The sequence below is a fragment of the Haematobia irritans genome, chromosome 1, assembly GCF_050003625.1.
Source record: "Haematobia irritans isolate KBUSLIRL chromosome 1, ASM5000362v1, whole genome shotgun sequence".
Lineage (NCBI taxonomy): Eukaryota > Metazoa > Arthropoda > Insecta > Diptera > Muscidae > Haematobia > Haematobia irritans.
Window position 1 is genome coordinate 258,150,237 of NC_134397.1, and position 20,158 is coordinate 258,170,394.

Sequence of the window (20,158 nt, forward strand, 5' to 3'; positions counted from 1 at the left end):
AAAAATTTTGTCAAAACTGTATTTCTATAGAAAATTTTGTCAAAATGTTATTTCTGTAGAAAATTTTGTCATAATGTTATTTCTGTAGAAAATTTTGTCAAAAATTTTTTTCTATAGAAAATGTTGTCAAAATTTTATTTCTATAGAAAATTTTGTCAAAATTGTATTTCTATAAAAAATTGTATGAAAATTTTATTTCTGTAGTAATTTGGTCACAATTTTATTTCTATAGAAATTTTTGTCAAAATTTTATTTCTATAGAAAATTTTGTCAAAACTTTATTTCTATAGAAAATGTTATTAAAATTTTATTGCTATAGCAAATTTTGCCAAAATTTTATTTCTATAGAAAATTTTGTCAAAATGTTATTTCTGTAGAAAATGTTGTCAACAATTTTTTTCTATAGAAAATGTTGTCAAAATTTTATTTCTATAGAAAATTTTGTCAAAATTTTATTTCTATAAAAAATTTTGTCAAAATTTTATTTTTATAGACAATTTTGTCAAAATTTTATTGCTATAGAAAATTTTGTTAAAATTTTATTTCTATAGAAAATTTTGTCAAAATGTTATTTCTGTAGAAAATTTTGTCAAAATGTTATTTCTATAGAAAATTTTGTCAAAATTTTATTTCTATAGAAAATTTTGTCAAAATTTTATTTCTATAGAAAATGTTGTCACAGTTTTATTTCTATAGAAAATTTTGTCAAAATTTTATTCCTATATTTTTTTTTCAAAATTATATAATAAATTATATTGAACAATTTTGTCAAAACTGTATTTCTATAGAAAATTTTGTCAAAATGTTATTTCTGTAGAAAATTTTGTCAAACATTTTTTTCTATAGAAAATTTTGTCAAAATTTTATTTCTATAGAAAATTTTGTCAAAATTTTATTTCTATAGAAAATTTTGTCAAAACTTTATTTCTATAGAAAATGTTATTAAAATTTTATTGCTATAGCAAATTTTACCAAAATTTTATTTCTATAGAAAATTTTGTCAAAATGTTATTTCTGTAGAAAATGTTGTCAAAATTTTATTTCTATAGAAAATTTTGTCAAAATTTTATTTCTATAGAAAATGTTGTCACAATTTTATTTCTATAGAAAATTTTGTCAAAATTTTATTCCTATAAATTTTTTTTTTCAAAATTATATAATAAATTATATTGAAAAATTTTGTCAAAACTGTATTTCTATAGAAAATTTTGTCAAAATGTTATTTCTGTAGAAAATTTTGTGAAACATTTTTTTCTATAGAAAATGTTGTCAAAAATTTTTTTCTATAGAAAATGTTGTCAAAATTGTATTTCTATAGAAAATTTTGTCAATATTGTATTTCTATAAAAAATTGTATGAAAATTTTATTTCTATAGATAATTTGGTCACAATTTTATTTCTATAGAAAATTTTGTCAAAATTTTATTTCTATAGAAAATTTTGTCAAAACTTTATTTCTATAGAAAATGTTATTAAAATTTTATTATTTCTATAGAAAATTTTGTCAAAATGTTATTTCTGTAGAAAATGTTGTCAAAATTTTATTTCTATAGAAAATTTTTTTCAAAATTTTATTTCTATAGAAAATTTTGTCACAATTTTATTTCTATTGAAAATTTTGTCAAAATTTTATTTCTATAGAAAATTTTGTCAAAATTTCATTCCTATAAAAATGTTTTTCAAAATTATATAATAAATTATATTGAAAAATTTTGTCAAAATTGTATTTCTATAGAAAATTTTGTCAAAATGTTATTTCTGTAGAAAATTTTGTCAAAATTTTATTTCTATAGAAAATTTTGCCAGAATTTTATTTCTATAGAAAAGTTTGTCAAAATTTTATTTCTATAATTTTTTTTTTTAATTATATTTCTATTGAAAAGTTTTGTCAAGATTGTATTTCTATAGAAACTGTTTGTCAACATTTTATTTCTATAGAAAATGTTGTCAAAATTTTGTTTGTCGAAATTTTATTTCTTTAGAAAAGTATATCAGAAGTAAGTCTTCAATCTTCAAGAGTATTTTGAAATTGTGAACAAGTGTTCACTTAACACTCTAGTAAATTAAGGAAGGTTTCGCTGAGAGAACCCCCTGCTGAGAGTTTGGCTGTTTTGTGTGCTGCATCACCCATTTTAGAGCAAAACGTAAAGTAAGTCTAGCAATTTGTTTGCCACATATGTAAAAGTGTTGTCGTGTACTGTACGAGGTGTTAGGTGCCATATATTTGCCAAGACAGTTTCTTTGGCGGTTAACCATCAAATGTTCCACATCCTTTCTTCAGGTTGAACAACTCCAACGCAACTGGCTAAATATATTCTGTGTAAATTTATGAGTTTTCCTTGCCAGTATTGCATGGTTTCAACAATGCCGCCACTTCACTCCGAGACTCACTCACTGTCATCATTAGCAAGTTCCATTTGTGAGCGTAGACTAAAATAGAGGCGAAAAAAAACCAAACGCTTTTGAGTTTATGGTTTTCCTAATTAAATATGCGTGTTGTGAGGGCACCCAATACTTGAGAGGGTAAAATAAATCCTCCAATAACGAAGAGTTAAAGCTACATTACGAAGAAACTATAAAAAAAAAACAAACGCCCCAATGGTCAATGAAGTCACTGAACATAGAAGTGAAAAAGGGCAGTTTTCTTGGCAGGCGTTCTGATGACACACGTTCCTGTATGTATTGCATTAAAATTTGATTTGTTAGTTTCCTGCAATGGAATTATTCGTGCAATCGACATAATTTGTGACAATCTAAATTTGAATTTCTTTATCTTGGATTAGCGTCTGCGATAATTAGTTGGACGCTTAAGTTTCGAAGTTCATTTGGAATAATTACCGAAATTCATACGAGTACTACGACGGCAAGCAAACAATGTTTGTGACTAATTTACAGGCCCCATTAAACGTCCATTTGTTTTGTGTGTACTGATTGATTGTAAGTTATGACTACGACCTATACTAATGCCCTGTTTCTGTATATTGAAAGATAGCCTTCCCTTCCTATTTCAAAGGAAAGAAAGGCAAGTCACTTCCCATTTTGTTTTCGAATATCAGGGTGACCATATCTTAGAACTAGCATCGATTCAGGATTGCTCCCGAAACGACAACATGCTTACTCGAAGGACAGGTCTACTGAGACCGCATTGCTTGAACTAGTCAGCTTTATTGAAAGCTCAATATCTGCCAATGAATCCACAATTGTGGCTTTTCTAGACATCGAAGGGGCATTCAATAACGTCGATATTACATGGACTGATACCTCTGAATGTTATCAAGGAATACTTAGGCTGTTAGAAAAAACTTCTAACGAAGAGACATATTTTAGCCACACCAGGACAAGCAAACATACAAAGGTATGCGCACGAGGAACTCAACAAGGAGATCTATCACCTCTTATTTGGGATGTTGCTATAAACAACCTTCTAGTTTCCCTAGAAAAAGAAAGAATAAAAGTGGTGGCAAATCCGGCTGACACTAACCTAACCTAACCTAACCTATGAGGGTGACCATGAAAATAGGGTACACAATTTTTTGGTCAGGGAGGAGAACTTCCACCTTGCCCGAGTTTTGGAAATTGGACCTTCTCCGATTTGCTAAGAATTTTCGGGGAAGGATAAAGGTGACGTTTACATAAAGATCCGATACTTTATTTTTCGATATTGTGTCGGGTAGGGGGATCTCCACATTGTTCGATTTTTTTAGAGTACACTGAAAAAACTGTGCTTCTCCAATTTCCTTGAAATTTACAGAGGACGTGGAGGGAGGTTAGGTTAGGTTAGGTTATGTGGCAGCCCGATGTATCAGGCTCACTTAGACTATTCAGTCCATTGTGATACCACAGTGGTGAACTTCTCTCTTATCACTGAGTGCTGCCCGATTCCATGTTAAGCTCAATGACAAGGGACCTCCTTTTTATAGCCGAGTCCGAACGGCGTTCCACATTCCAGTGAAACCACTTAGAGAAGCTTTGAAACCCTCAGAAATGTCACCAGCATTACTGAGGTGGGATAATCCACCGCTGAAAAACTTGTTGGTGTTCGGTCGTAGCAGGAATCGAACCCACGACCTTGTGTATGCAAGGCGGGCATGCTAACCATTGCACCACGGTGGCTCCCAAAGGAGGGAGGTTATGAAAAGATGGTGGTGGTGTCGTGCCGACGGGTGCTCATGAACGGGTATAGCGATGGCACTGGAATCGCCCTCATGCTGTCGGCTTCTGTAAATAGAAAATGAAAGGAGATGATTTGGCTATACTAGCACTCGGGTGCTAGTATAGCCAAACACGAACTGCGTAAGCGAACAAATCACGTAAGTGGACGAACCGCGTAAGTTGGGTGCTAGTATAGCCTGGGGAAAGAAGGGATGGGGAATGGTGGTGTGTTACAATAGTTGAATGCGAACTGATCGCGTTATGTACAGTGATAAATACGAACGAATCGCGTTAGGGTGGATCGGGTGCTGCTATTGGAAGTTCGACTACGGTCGGTGCCACTCGCTTTACTATTCGTTAAACTTTGAGTGACTCATGCCATCGTGTCGAAAAACACCAATTCTTTAACCACAAGAATTGGCAGTAACCACAACCCAACGAGAATTCCCCACATACACTCTATTTATGTTGGGTGTCGAAAATCACTTCCTCCTTGTATTACTTGTACCTTCCCCAAATAAAAGTGATTTTGGACACAGCAATGTATTGTATTGAATATGCGTATGGTAAACAGTGACGCAAAGCAAACAGGTAGGTACAATGGTAAAAAAGAAAATAAATATGGCAATATAAATTAAATTGGTTAAAAGAAATTTGAACGAGCAATTTTTAATAACTTTGGTCTGCCAAAAAATGTGTCTACCAGAAATATTGATTTTAGACCCCGTAAAATATATACCGATCGGCTCAGAATCACCTCCTGAGTCGATCAAGCACTTGGTGTCCGTCCTTCCGTCTGTCCGTCCACGTATTTGTTGTTTGCAGGATTCCGGTCGCAATTATTAACCGATTTCGATTAAATTTGGTATGCGGTGTTTACTAAACGGTCGGCGTCAAATATGCCACATGTACCCCTTAATGTTCTTAAATATGGAAATGCGGTTTATCTCCCAGAACTATACCAGTGTACCCAACAAACAACGTAGGGGTTTAGGGTATGATATAGTCCGCCCCTCCCGACTTTCTTTTCTTACTTACTTGTTTTAAATCACATCGTTACTTGTGATCAAAAGTAGACCCACTACGAAAATGCCAAGCAAAGCAAGTATATACGGCCGTAAGTTCGGCCAGGCCGAATCTTATGTACACTCCACCATGGATGGCGTAGAAACTACTACTAAATACGGTCATCCACAATTACATTACTTGGGTTGCGGCCGATGGCAAGGCATTTTAACCGATATGAACTTTTGTGCGGTAATTATAGAGCCAGAATTGAAATATGGGGGTCGCTTTATATGGGGGCTATATATAATTATAAACACGAGTCTACAAAAATTGCAGATTTTTTACTGTTTTTGGTAGATTGGTAGAATTCTTGATATTTTGGACGATTTTGCAAAATATTCCTCTCCAACTATGAAATGCTTCATAAAACATTTTGACAAAATTTTCTATAGAAATAAAATTTTGATAAAATTTTCTATAGAAATACATTTTTGACAAAATTTTCTATGGATATAAAATTTTGTTAGATTATTTTTGGCTCGAGTGGCAATCGTGATTTTTCTCCAATTGAGGATGGGTTTAATTGAGGGACCAATTTTGGCATGGTTGTTATCGGCCATATGTACCAAATTTCAACCGGATCGGATGAATTTTGCTCCTTGAAAAGGCTCTGGAGGTCAAATCTGGGGATCACTTTATATGGGGGCTATATATAATTATTGGCCGATGTGAACCAATTTTTTCATGGTTGTTAGAGACCATATACCAACATCATGTACCAAATTTCAACCAGATCGGATGAAATTTGATACTCTTTTAGACTCCGCAAGCCAAATCTGGGCATCGGTTTATATGGGGGCTATATATAATTATAGACCGATGTGGAGCAATTTTGCATGGTTGTTAGAGATCATGTACCAACATCATGTACCAAATTTCAGCCGGATCGGATGAAATTTGATACTCTTTTAGACTCCGCAAGCCAAATCTGGGCATCGGTTTATATGGGGGCTATATATAATTATAGACCGATGTGGAGCAATTTTGCATGGTTGTTAGAGATCATGTACCAACATCATGTACCAAATTTCAGCCGGATCGGATGAAATTTACTTCTTTTTGAGGCTCCGCAAGCCAAATATGGGTATCGGTTTATATGGGGGCTATATATAATTATAGACCGATGTGGACCAATTTTTGCATGGTTGTTAGAGACTATATACCAACACCATGTACCACATTTCAGCCGGATCGAACGAAATTTACTTCTTTGTGAGGCTCCGCAAGCCAAATATAGGTATCGGTATATATGGGGGCTATATATAATTATAGGCCGATGTGGACCAATATGCAATTCCATCCGACCTACATCAATAACAACTACTTGTGGCAAGTTTCAAGTCGATAGATTGCTTCGTTCGTTTTAGCGTGATTTCAACAGACGGACGGACGGACGGGCATGCTTAGATCGACTCAGAATTTCATCACGACCCAGAATATATATACTTTATGGGGTCTTAGAGCAATATTTCGATGTGTTGCAAACGGAATGTCAAAGTTAACATACCCCCCACCCTATGCTGGAGGGTATAAAAATCCAACGGTTACACACGTTACGTCTCAACATCGATATCCTTGCTATGAAGCTGAGTGTGGTGAACTATGATCTGCTGCAAACGACTGAAGCGATCACAGGATCTTTTTATCGATCTCAGTTGATGCGATTGTGCCCAGAATTGTGTGATAAACGGCCACTTCAAAGTGATTTTTCAGCACGATAAAGCTCGGCCATAGCGTAAAAACTTATTTACAAACACTCAATTGGGAAGTCCTGCCCCACTCGATGTTTAGGCCAGGCATTGCTCCTTCTGACTACGGCTTGCTCCGATCGAAAACGTATGACTTGGTTTTTCAGCATTTTCGCTCTTATGAGGAAGCCAAAAATTTTGTCGATTCGCAGACTGGTTGAGAAGACGGGTTGTTTTATCGTCACCGTATGTAGCCAGATAGATGGGGAAAAGTAGTGGCTATCGAAGGAAAAATCTCCGATTCCGATCAGTCTGTTACAATTTTTTCGGGATTTAATCTCAGTATTTGAAAAAAAAATTACACATTTCTAATTTTCGTTCCCAATAATACTTTTTTCTGTGGTGCTTCACAGATTATATAAAACAAAAATCCCCAAGTACCCCATCCTTTGTAGAAGAAAAAACCGCAAAAAAACTGCTCCCACTAAACCTGAGAAATTTTATCGTTAACATGTCTGCTGTTACGTTTTAATCATTTGACAACATGAAAAATGTCATGTTTCGGTTAATTTGTTTAAGATATCCTTGTCAGGGGATGAAACAGACGTTTATGTCTCATGCAGACAAGTTTTTGAGTGACCATTAACCATCAAGCGTATATAGAGGTTATAGTCGTCGCGTTTCCCCACATATCCTTTAATAGATGGGAGTGTCCTTTAGTTAGATTTTTTTATATTTTTCTGTGTTGTTTTCCCCTCTAATTTTTTTTTAATTGTGGGTTTCATTTCGTCTGAGTTCGTTTTGTTGCTTGGCAATTTTTAATAGGTCCGTTTTTTACGATCTGACATTTACTTTGGAATGTTGGTGTTGTTTTTATGGCTATTTTTTCTGGTTGCTGTTTTATGGTTCTTCCCCATTTTGGCGCGTCTATTTTAAGGGATATGGAATTTTAGGTTTTTGCTTCAGGAATGAGGCGTCCCATATTCCAAGGCGTTTTGTTACAAATTATGAGTGAATGAGTTATGGATCCATTTGCACTCACTCTCGAAAGTAGTGGTCCTCTCACTCACCACTTTCGGTTAACAAAAACGAAACAATGTTCTTGCCTAATTAATATGCCTATTGCAGGTAATTAAATGCTTACAACACAAAAAATTTAGTAGCCAAACCAAAGGACACAACAACCACGATATCGTAGAATAAGTTAAAAGCCTAATTTTATGTCTTCATTATAGCTTCATAAAAACAAAAACCCATCATCATGTTTTTTCCAAATTTACATCTAAATATAAACATTTTACATGTGGTAATTATAGGTGGTTTTATGGCAATTTCCAAATCATTGGGGGGTTAATTGAGAAATAGTTTCTGATTTCATTTTCAATCAAGGAGAAATATATAAAAATTCAAATGTTCGTATAAACTTTGTGGGATTGGTGTTAGGCAAATTGCAAAAAATTACCTAGTAGACGCCTAATAATAAACTGGTATTTTGGCACGAAATCAGGTGACTTTATAGAATTATACAAGTGTTTAGTATTATATATAACGACAACGTTTGTCGCAGTTGTTATAATTCTACTGAAAATAGTAGAAATTTTTCCAACATTTTTTCTGAAATACAATTGTGACAAAATTTTTTATAGAAATAGAATTTTGGCAAACATTTTTTATAGAAATAAACTTTTGACAAAATGTTCTACAGAAATAAAAATTTGACAATATTGTCTGTTGAACTCCGTTCCACAACTGTTCTTAGCTTATTATTAATTTTTTGAAAATTTTGAATAATGTTTGAATATTTGAATTTAACGAAAATAATTGAATTGCCAATACATAATATGAATTGTTGTTATCGATACTTGAATTCAATCTTTATGCGATAACCCTAAAGCTTTTACTCAAAATGAATTTAATTGTTGTAAATTCTAAATCATAATGTCTGACTGACACTTCGTTTGTTGTAAAAACTTCACTTGTGCTTCGTCATTGCCCTTGGTAAGCTGCCGTCATCCTGAATAAAGCCATACTTTTGAATTCTTAAACTTAAACTTTGCCTTTTGCTTTCTTCTCTTTTCGTTACAAAAAATCTTTACATTTCCGAGAGTTAATCTTTATCTACAGTCCACTAAAGGAAACATCTCACGGATTTGTACATGATCCTTCGAACCGTCAAGGAACTGGGAAGAATCTTATAATCTTGGATTACGTCCACTGTCTTGGAAAAGCGTTTGCATTTAACTTGGGATTACGTCCTCCACATTACACAAACCGCAGACTTGCCTATCCATTTTTTCATATTCTCAAAATCATTATGGACAAAAGGTACGTGAAATTTATTATATTGTGAACGTTTGAGAATATCAGTGTTTGGCTTGTGATTTAGTGGCAACGCAACGGTAGAATAACTTTGTGATCTGAATAATTATTTTTTACATGACTTATGGTTCTGATCTCGAAACTTTAACCAGAAAGCACATAGTCAGAAATTCTTCTTACAAGTGATCGATGTTAATTGTAACACAGATTGTTGTTACAGAATGCAAATTTGAACTCTGTTAAATTCTTTGCAAAAGAAGCAAAAAGCTGTTTAACATTAACCACTGTAAATTGTAAAAAGTTTGCTTTACGAGCAACTCTAACATAAATTCCCTTACATACTTACCCTTACATACTTACCCACGGTTTATGTTTACGACATTCGTGGATACTTACCTTCAACATATTTAACATTCGTACCAGAAATATTTGCAACATTTACAATTGTGTATATAGTTTACGAAACCGCAACATTTGTTTGCAACATTTAAAGATACTTACCTTGATATGCAACCCTAACATACTTACCTATGCTATCCACACTGCAGCCCTAACATACTTACCCATGTTATCCACACTCAACCACAAAACGCGTTAACAGCCATATTCAACAAAACATCCATCTTCAACGTCATATGTAATCTCAGTCACTCTCCAATATAATTTTCAACATTCATAGAAATTTTCTGTTTGTCCGCTGACAAACATCGAATTAGCATACATATAGCGATACAGACACTACCATATGCTTTGACACATACTCTACACACATAAGTGAATTCTCTTAAGTTACCAGTTACAAAAATTCTCTCGAAAGCTGACTGCGCAGCCAAAATTAAAACGACAGTCAGAATATTAACATTACTCTCTTATTTTGAAGCACATTGCACATGCCACCAATCAATACGTCAGATGATTTGTCTTGTTCTCTGATTCATAGTTGCCACATACTTACCGATTTTTTGGCACAACTGGATGCTAATTGAGGCATAATATATTTATTCTTTATAAGCTAATTGTGTATAGAAGACAGCCAACATTTAAAAAATTAATTTTGAAAATTTAATTTTGCATTCGTCTGAAAATTGTTGGTGATTGGGAAATATAATAAATTCAAAGTTAATATTGCAATCCCGAATTCACACTACAAATCATAGAGTGTGCCAAACGAGTTGGCATCTCTGCTTTCGTCGAAAAAAAAAATAGAGAGAGGTAGAGTGTCAAAGCCGGTAGAGTGTCATTTGGATAAGAATTTCTTAGAGTGAACATGTAAAGTTGAGGAGCTGAAAGAAAAAAAACGAATTTAAGAAAAAGTCAAAAGTAAATCCTAAGAACTAAAATTTGAATGTTTTATGAACTTGAAAACTGAGACACATAAAGTAAATATTGAATTGGAGATACATAAATTAAATACTGAGTTTGAAAGAATTACCTACTAATTTGGATTGTCTATTGCCTATTGATTGGATGATTAAATGGATTATGGATGTTGACGAAATTTCTATTGTTTGGTATTCTGGTTGAAATGTGGACGATTTGATGTTTTTTCTAACGGTGCTTGGACGGTGTGAAGTATACATTCCTCATTGATTGTGGGTTGGTAGCATCAACAAGACGAAAAGGGAACATCAATACGTACATTGGTGAGTGGATGTTGATACGTATGTAGAGTTGCCAACAAGGTATCAATCAATAACACGACTAGAAGAAAAGTGCTTAAATAAAAATCTCACAAAAATTGTGAGGGTTTTGAAGTCACAACATTGTTCTGACAGGAAGAAATGTAATTACCATTATCATTATTATATGTTGGAACTATTGATTTGAAGGCTTTTCAAATTTCAATAATTATTTACTCAATGATACACAATTGAATTATATACGGAAAGAAATTGAAATTTATACGAAAAATTGTATGAAATTTATATGCAAATTATAACACTGAATTTTACACTGAAAAAATTTCCAAAAGAAAATTATATAGAAAACATAAAATTTTATTATATACTGGAAAATATATCTAAGAAACCTATTTGGATGCTGGTTTTCAATTCATAAAGATTGGAGGCAAATATATATACATATGTATGTATATATATAAAGTTAACTGAAATTTCCCTGGGCTCTGGGAAAATTGCTCTACATGGAAAAAAATTTTTTTCTAAGTTTGTGTTTGTGCACTGGGAATATTGAATGGAAAAATTTTCCAATAATTGTACTAACGTTTGTACCAAAGGTCATCAGATATAAGTATGTCCCATCCGATTTCATATTGGCATATGCAAGTTACACAGGGAATACTTACTTATGAGTGAAAATATTCATTTCAGAAATTCGTAATACTTACCTTCAAGAAAAAATAACACTTACCTTTGAAATTTAAGACACTGGAAGAAATACTTACCTACACTCGGAAAAATACTTACCTACACTCGGAGAAAAGGTGACTTTATATTTCACTAAAGCCAATTTAACTTTATTTTAGTTCATGGAGTTTGTAAAAAGTTTCCTTTACTCTAATAATTTTTCCTTAAATGAACTAAAAGGCGTGAAAAATTACACACAAATTAAGCATTGCTTAATTCGTATTTCTCACAAAATAGTACATTATTTATTTGAGTTTGTAATTTTTACTACAAATACGATCATCGTGAACTTCGTATGTCACTAAAGACATTCTTGCAATTCTCCAATTTTTTCATGCGAACTACAAAATTTTCTTTGAAAAGTGAAAAGAACTTAAATATGTCTAAAAAGTATTCTTGAATTTGTCGGAAAATATATACTTATTTGTGCGATATCGGCGTGTTGCCAGCGTTTAATACTGTTTAGTTAAAATTTTCTAAGGATATTCAGAATTTTCTGAAATTAACCGAAAGCGTTCTTCTTGGTGGGTTCACTGGTATGTCCGTGTGTAAAGGGAATATATGCCTATGATACGAAATACCTATATATGAAAGTGAGAATATTGCACATCGAAATTGAGGCTACTTACTTGCCTGAAATTGCTATTCTTAATTGTAAGAATGCATTTGTATTTCTTTGAATTAGGTTGTTGGTTTACACAGAGAGAAAAGTGAACTGTTTTTGGGATTCTTCCTTATCGTGGCAATAAAGATTGAATAAAAGTGAAGATTAACATCATTGTTATTATCGTTACTATATTAACTACGCTGTAGTTTATACAATCCAAGAGAGGTGTACGAAATTTTTTTCCAGCTTGAGTTAGCATTTTCTTTAATTGCACGTACGTTGATTTATGCCCACGTTTATTCAACAATTGTTGGACATACCTGGAATAAAGAATTTCATACATGAAATTTTGAGAATTGACTAATGCAACTTTTTTTTTTTTACGATAAGGAGAAGTTCAGTTAGCACCAGTTTAGCGACTTTTTTCTGCATATTGAAACCCTTGGAATTTATTGAGTATATTTTGGCAATTTTCATTTATTAAGTCAATTGGATATTTATTTACGAGTTTCGTACTTTGAATCTCTGGAATTGCCATAGGTCACTACAAGTTGACGTTACCAATTTTATTTGTAGCACAAAAGGAGGAAAGTTGTGCTCGATCTCCTTGGTATTTTTTGTATTTATTACTCATTTGAATAAGGCGAATGTTTGATTGCTATTGTCCAAGTTCGTGGATAAAATTGTCATAGCCCAAAAGCATTTGGGTGAGGTAACATTTACGCGACGATACGCATACACATTGTGGGATTTGCCGACATTTGGGAAAGTGGTTGGTGCTAACGCGCAACTGCACAAGTTGTTATGGTAAAATTCGAATTATGTTTGTGGCAATCCATTCTCAATAGATTTTGATCACAATCTGAATTTACGATTGAATGTTTCAAAGAAAATCTTGATTGTCACACTTGATTGGAACTTTCGTCCAAAAATTTATGGATTCTTATGATCAAATTTAATTTAATATTTGATATTGAGGAAATTACTTGTGAAGTTGTTCACTATTGGATTTTGTACTGATTTCTTGCTATCTTATTTGAAATTGCTCTTGTGGAGTTTAAACTTATATATGAATTGATTTATTTATATGAAATGAAGTATTATTTATTCCTATATGCGAATTAACTTTGCGTGTGAAACTTTGATTGGTTTTCTGAATGTTTGATACAAGTTTACTTATACTGTATACTTATACTTTACTGGAAATTTTGTTAATATATTGCTCTCGTGGAGTTAAAAGTTTTTAATAGTACAATTACTCTGTCTTACCTCAGTTTAACATTTTTAGAGGTAAATATCAAGTAAATTTCTTGTCATTTAAATCCTTTTTTGGGTTATAAAACGCGGTTACTACTACTACTGCCACATATTTGGAATTGAGTCTGCACATTCATATTACATATTGACTTTGAGTCTTGGAACTTTGTTTTTTTATTTACTGCAAAAATACTGAACCCCGATTACTTATTTACGATTTGTAATGGCTTCACAAAAGTTCATTTTTTTTTCGGACCAAGTCGTCACTTATTGCGCCAACTTCAGTGCTATTGATACTTCTGAGCACAGACTTTCAAGTCTGCAAGTTGATCTCGAAGACTTAGAACGGCGTTGGCAGACTCTCACTCAGGTATACGAGACAGAGATGGTTACTGATAGCGCTAAGGCGGAGAAAGAGTCAATACACGCGAAGTTTAATGAGTCTATAAGGGCTTATAAGAAATGCAAAGCTGATATGTTGGACTTGATTGAAATAGAAAAAAGAGCTATGGAGCGATCTGCGCGTCCTCAAGAAATACTTGGAACAACATCGCAGGAGGTGACTGGGTATTCTTTGAAAGTCCCTCCATGCGATACTGAAATGTTTGGTGGTGGATATGACAAATGGCCCAGTTTTCGAGACATGTTCTCAGCCATTTATGTCAATCACCCAAAATTGTCTCCGGCACAAAAGTTATTTCACTTAAGGGCAAAGACTCGTGGGGAGGCTAATCAGATTGTAAAACAATTCGCATTAACTGATGACAACTTTCACTTCGCTTGGGAATCCCTACGTCAACGTTACGAAAATAAGCGCATACTTATTAATCATCAGCTCAGGAAAATATTTGAAACTGAGCGCGTAACTTCGGAAAAAGGAAAAGCTCTACGAAACTTGCAGTACACTATAAATAATTGCCTTTCTATATTGAAAACTTACAATATATCGGTCATGTCGTGGGATCCATTCCTAGTTTTCTGGGTTTCATCAAAACTTCCGGATGAAACTTTGACAGCCTGGGAAAATGCGTTAAGCGATCATAAGGAAATGCCATCTTGGGAGCAATTGGACGACTTTATTTCAAAAAGATTAAATATGTTGGAATCTATTTCTGACATGAGGAAGCCTTCAAATAATACAAATGTGACTCAGAAAACTCAGACTTATCACACGAAAACTGATTCCAAAGTCCGATCTTGCAAAGCTTGCAAACTTAATCATTCTTTGAGAGCCTGTCTTAAATTCAAAACTTGGTCACTTGCACAAAGGAGAAAGTTCGTCAAGGACAACAAAGTATGCGCAAATTGTTTGTGTTATGGCCACACTGCGCAAAATTGTCAAAGCGAAAATGTTTGTCAGAAATGTCACCAGAAACATCATACACTTTTACACCCAGATTCTGTTCAGGAGCCACAAGGTAGTCCACCACCTGATGTCACGACATTTCATACGGAAACTGCATATGATAATCAACCTTCGACATCAGCTGCTGCTTATGGAAATTCAGTTTCACATGTGCAATCTAACTTTACTAGTTCTGCAGATTCTACTATTTTGCCAACGGCGTTAATCTATTTAGAACACTTAGGAACTAATTTAACAATACGGGCTTTTATTGATCAAGGATCCCAAGAATCTTTTATTTCAAGCAGACTTGTAAAGCGATACTTAATACCGACCAAGAAGACATTTACTACCATTTCAGGATTAGGGGGTACTCTTCTTGAGAATTCTTCGAAACTTTGTCATCTGATTTTAAAATCTCGAAAATCTGATTTCAAAATTCGTACAACTGCGTTAGTTATTTCAAATATGAATCACTTAATGCCCTCTTACCCAACCCAGATCTCTAACTGGTCAGATTTGGAAAATATTGACTTAGCTGATCCCTACTTTTACAAACCCGCGCAAATAGACATGTTATTAGGTAGCGACATTCTTCCATTCATCTTGAAATCGGGTGTGCGAAGAAATATATCTGGAAGTCTTCTTGCACAAGAAACTGAATTTGGTTGGATTTTGAGTGGCCCTCCAAAAACTAGATCTACTCAAGTTTTTGCGAATTTTGTGACTTGTACTGATTCACTTAATAATGAAATTAGAAAATTTTGGGAACTCGAAGAAGTTCCAACTTCAAAAAATTTGTCTGAAACTGACATGTGGTGTGAAGATTTTTATCGGAAAACTACTGTTCGCCAATCTGACGGGAGATATCAAGTTAGATTACCCTTTCGTCAGGATCTACCCAAAGACTTAGCTCTAGGACCTTCAAGACGAGCTGCCCTCGGTCAATATCTTCATATGGAAAATAACTTGAAAAAATCGCCTCAACTTGCTGAAGAATACACTGCTGTTTTATCTGAATATTTAACACTTGACCACATGGAGATAACGTCTTCCTCAGAAATCTGTCGTGACTCTGCATATTTTTCCTTTTATCTTCCACATCACGCAGTCGTAAAACCTGAAAGGTCATCTACAAAAGTACGTGTGGTATTTAACGCCTCGAAGAAAACTTCGACGGGAGTCGCATTGAATGATATTCTGCATACTGGACCGATACTACAAAATGAACTGATGAATGTTGTACTACGCTGGCGTTTCTTCCGATACGTGTTTAATGGCGATATTCAAAAAATGTATCGCCAAATTTATGTTCATCAGGATGATAGACAATATCAGCGCATCTTATTCCGGGAAAATTCGACCGAAGAGATCAAAGACTTTTGCTTGAAGACTGTTACTTTTGGAGTAAACTGTGCTCCATACTTGGCTATTCGCACACTTTTACAACTAGCCGAAGAAGGAAAAACTACTCATCCCACAGCTTCACATATTTTACGAAACCAAACATATGTTGACGATATTCTTTCTGGGGGACATTCATTAACTGAGACCAAGGCTTACTTGTTAGAACTTATAGATCTACTTAATTCTGCTGGGTTTCCACTTAAAAAGCTTACGGCTAATCACCCACATATTCTTCGCAATGTGCCCCCGGAAGATCTTCTAAATGAAGATTTCTTGAAACTTGAAGATACCAGCGAAACAAAAACATTAGGCATTCGGTGGAATGCCATGTCAGATTCTTTTTTCTATGACGTTTCAAATATTGCTCTTCCTACCTCACCGATGACGAAAAGGAAAATATTATCTATTGTGGCAAAGATATTCGATCCCGCTGGTTGGTTGGCGCCGATTATAGTTGTAGCAAAGATGCTTTTACAACAACTTTGGCTTGATGGAACTGATTGGGATGAGGAAGTCAAGCCTCACTCTTTTCAAAAATGGAATTCTTTCATTTCCAATTTTTCTGACATTGAGTATATCCGAATACCTCGTTGGATTTATTATGCACCCGACAGGCGTATTCAAATTCACGGATTTTGCGATGCTTCCGAAAAAGCATACTGCGCATGTATATATATCCGCATTATATCACCTGAGAACTGTATAACATCAAACTTACTTGTTTCAAAAACTAAGGTGGCACCTTTGAAAACAGTGAGCTTACCCAGGTTAGAATTGTGCGGCGCGGCACTACTGTCTAGACTTTTGAAATCAGTATCCCAAAATCTGACTTTTCCTGTTACCGGTGTTTATCTTTGGTGCGACTCAACTATTACTTTGGCTTGGTTAGATAAACCCCCTTTCCATTGGAAAACTTTTGTCGCAAATAAGATTTCAGAAATTTTGGATAATGTGGGAAATGTAACTTGGCGATATGTTCCAACTACTGAAAACCCAGCCGATATTGGAACGCGAGGCTGTACTGCGGCAGAACTGAAAAATAATCATCTCTGGTGGCATGGACCAAAGTGGTTGGTACAACACTCAGAATGTTGGCCAAAATCTAAAACATTTCAAGAGCCAGAACTTGAGCGCAAAACTGTTAACTTCCAAATTGAAACACATATGGAAGACGTACTTGAAAGATTCTCTTCCTTCAGCCGAGCTCTACGAGTTGTATGTTTCATGTACAGATTTATAAGGAAATGTCAAAAGCGGAATTCTGACTCATTTGGGGAACAACTTATTACTTCAGCGGAAATTAGAACGGTCAAATTTCAATTAATTAGGCTGGCGCAACTTAAATTTTTTCCTACGGAATATCATGCATTGAAGAACAATCAACCAATATCTTCTAAGAGCAAACTTCTAACTCTGAACCCTTTTTTAGATGAACGAGACTTACTTAGAGTAAATGGTCGCTTAGCGAATTCGGATCTTCCATACAACGAGAAGTATCCGATCATTCTGCCTGAACATTCTCACTTTTTTAAATTGCTTTTAACTTTTACCCACAAAATTCTTTTACATGCCGAACATCAAAGTATGTTACGGGCAATACGAGCTGAATTCTATGTGATACGTTTAAAGAACTCTGTCCGATCTTGTATTCGAAATTGCCGTACTTGCACCATATATAAACAGCGCATTCGAAATCAGATAATGGCTGCATTGCCTGAAGAGCGTTGTACTTTCTCACTGCCCTTTACCAACACGGGTTTGGATTTTGCCGGCCCATTCGATTTGAAAACTTCGAAATTACGAAACGCGAAACTTCATAAAGGTTATGCCGCTGTTTTCATTTGTTTATCAACTCGAGCTGTACATCTGGAGGCGTGCTCCGAGTTGACTACTGAAGCTTTCTTAGCCACATTTGATAGATTTGTAGGGAGACGTGGTTTACCTAATAAAGTATTCTCTGATAATGGAACCAATTTTGTTGGTGCCAGCAAAGCACTCTCTCGAGAATATCGAAACTTTATACAATCTTCTGAGAAAGGTCTAGTTGACAAATACAATATTCACGGGTTCACTTGGCACTTTATTCCACCACATGCACCACACATGGGTGGACTATGGGAAGCTGCTGTCAAAAGCATGAAATCCCACCTTCGAAAAGCCGCAGGCAATATTAAATTTACTTATGAGGAATTCTCTACTTTACTAGTTCGAATAGAAAGTGTACTGAATTCTAGGCCCTTGTCTCCTATAAGCGAAGACCCTTCGGAAATTACTGCTTTGACACCTGGACATTTTCTTAGAGGTTCCGCATTGATTGCTGCACCAGAACAATGTACTGATAACTTGACTTTAATAAATCGATGGCAAAGATTGAAAACGATACAATTTAATTTCGCAAAGAGATGGAAGAACGAGTACATCTCCAACTTGCAGAAAAGATATAAATGGAAGACAGAACAGCAAAATCTTAAAGAAGACGACTTAGTCATTATTAAAGACGATAACTTGCCGCCGACTGAATGGAGTTTGGGACGTGTTATTAAGGTATTTCGCGGTCCTGACTCAAAGGTCCGCGTTGCTGAGCTTAAGACACAATCTGGTACGCTTTTGCGTCCAATAGTTAAACTGTGTATTCTACCCGTTGCCAACTAAATTTCATAATTTTTATTCTCAAGTTCACAAGTTAATAAATTTACGTTACAGTACCTCATTTAGTCAGCCGAAATGCCGTATCTGCCATAACCGCCACATCTTAAAAGACTGCCCCGAATTTCAACGGATGGACGTTCTTGAACGGAGAAAGCATATGAAAGAACATCGCTTTTGCTTCAAATGTCTCTGCGCTTCCCACACACGCGAATGGTGCAGGTCCCGAAAAACTTGCGTGGTATGCAACTACAACCACCACACAATGCTCCATGTCGACGACCACATGAGAAGGAAGGGACGATCGAACAAAGCACACCATGACAGCGCCAGAAAAACCAATAGGAAAACCCCAAAGGCAACACACACTTCTTCTGTTAGTCGTTCCCCACCGCTGGTACGAGAAAGGCTGAGCCAAAGACCAAAGAGACACATCTTCCTGCCAACCGCTCTAGCTCGAGTTTTAACATCAAACGGCCCCGTAAAAGCACGTTTAATGTTAAACTCAGCCGGTTTAGAAACATGGATACTGAAGTCACTAGTCCAGCGTCTTCATCTACGTACAACCAGGAAAAACAACACCGAATTCTGCACACTGAATTTGCAGTCTTACTATGATCCAACCGTAAAAATTCAAATAACTGGCATAGTGAAGAACCAATTTAATATGGCACTACCGGAAGCGACGTCCGATAAGAAACTTCAGTCCGTCTACAACCATCTGCCTAACTTGGCAGATCCACATTTTTTTAAACCAACTGACATAGAACTTGTAGTTGGAAACGATCAGTTGTCAAAGATCTTGTTGGCTGGCCTCATTCAGACATCGTCCTCAATGCCCATCGCCCAAAGTTCTGTGTTTGGATGGATAATATCTGGAGCCTGTTCTTATTGAATTGCATTGCTGCAAGGGGGGCGGCATGTTGAACTCCGTTCCACAACTGTTCTTAGCTTATTATTAATTTTTTGAAAATTTTGAATAATGTTTGAATATTTGAATTTAACGAAAATAATTGAATTGCCAATACATAATATGAATTGTTGTTATCGATACTTGAATTCAATCTTTATGCGATAACCCTAAAGCTTTTACTCAAAATGAATTTAATTGTTGTAAATTCTAAATCATAATGTCTGACTGACACTTCGTTTGTTGTAAAAACTTCACTTGTGCTTCGTCATTGCCCTTGGTAAGCTGCCGTCATCCTGAATAAAGCCATACTTTTGAATTCTTAAACTTAAACTTTGCCTTTTGCTTTCTTCTCTTTTCGTTACAAAAAATCTTTACATTTCCGAGAGTTAA

General features: G+C 34.9%; 1 protein-coding gene across 1 annotated transcript; it reads left to right on the top strand.

The window, feature by feature from the left end:
- The first annotated feature begins 8,710 nt into the window (after positions 1 to 8,710).
- On the top strand, positions 8,711 to 20,098 carry LOC142220832 (uncharacterized). The gene is made up of 2 exons (XM_075290200.1): positions 8,711 to 9,233; positions 18,913 to 20,098. Exons 1-2 carry the CDS (start codon positions 9,223 to 9,225, stop codon positions 19,748 to 19,750), a joined length of 849 nt encoding a protein of 282 aa, XP_075146315.1. The 5' UTR covers positions 8,711 to 9,222; the 3' UTR covers positions 19,751 to 20,098.
- Positions 20,099 to 20,158: the final 60 nt, after the last annotated feature.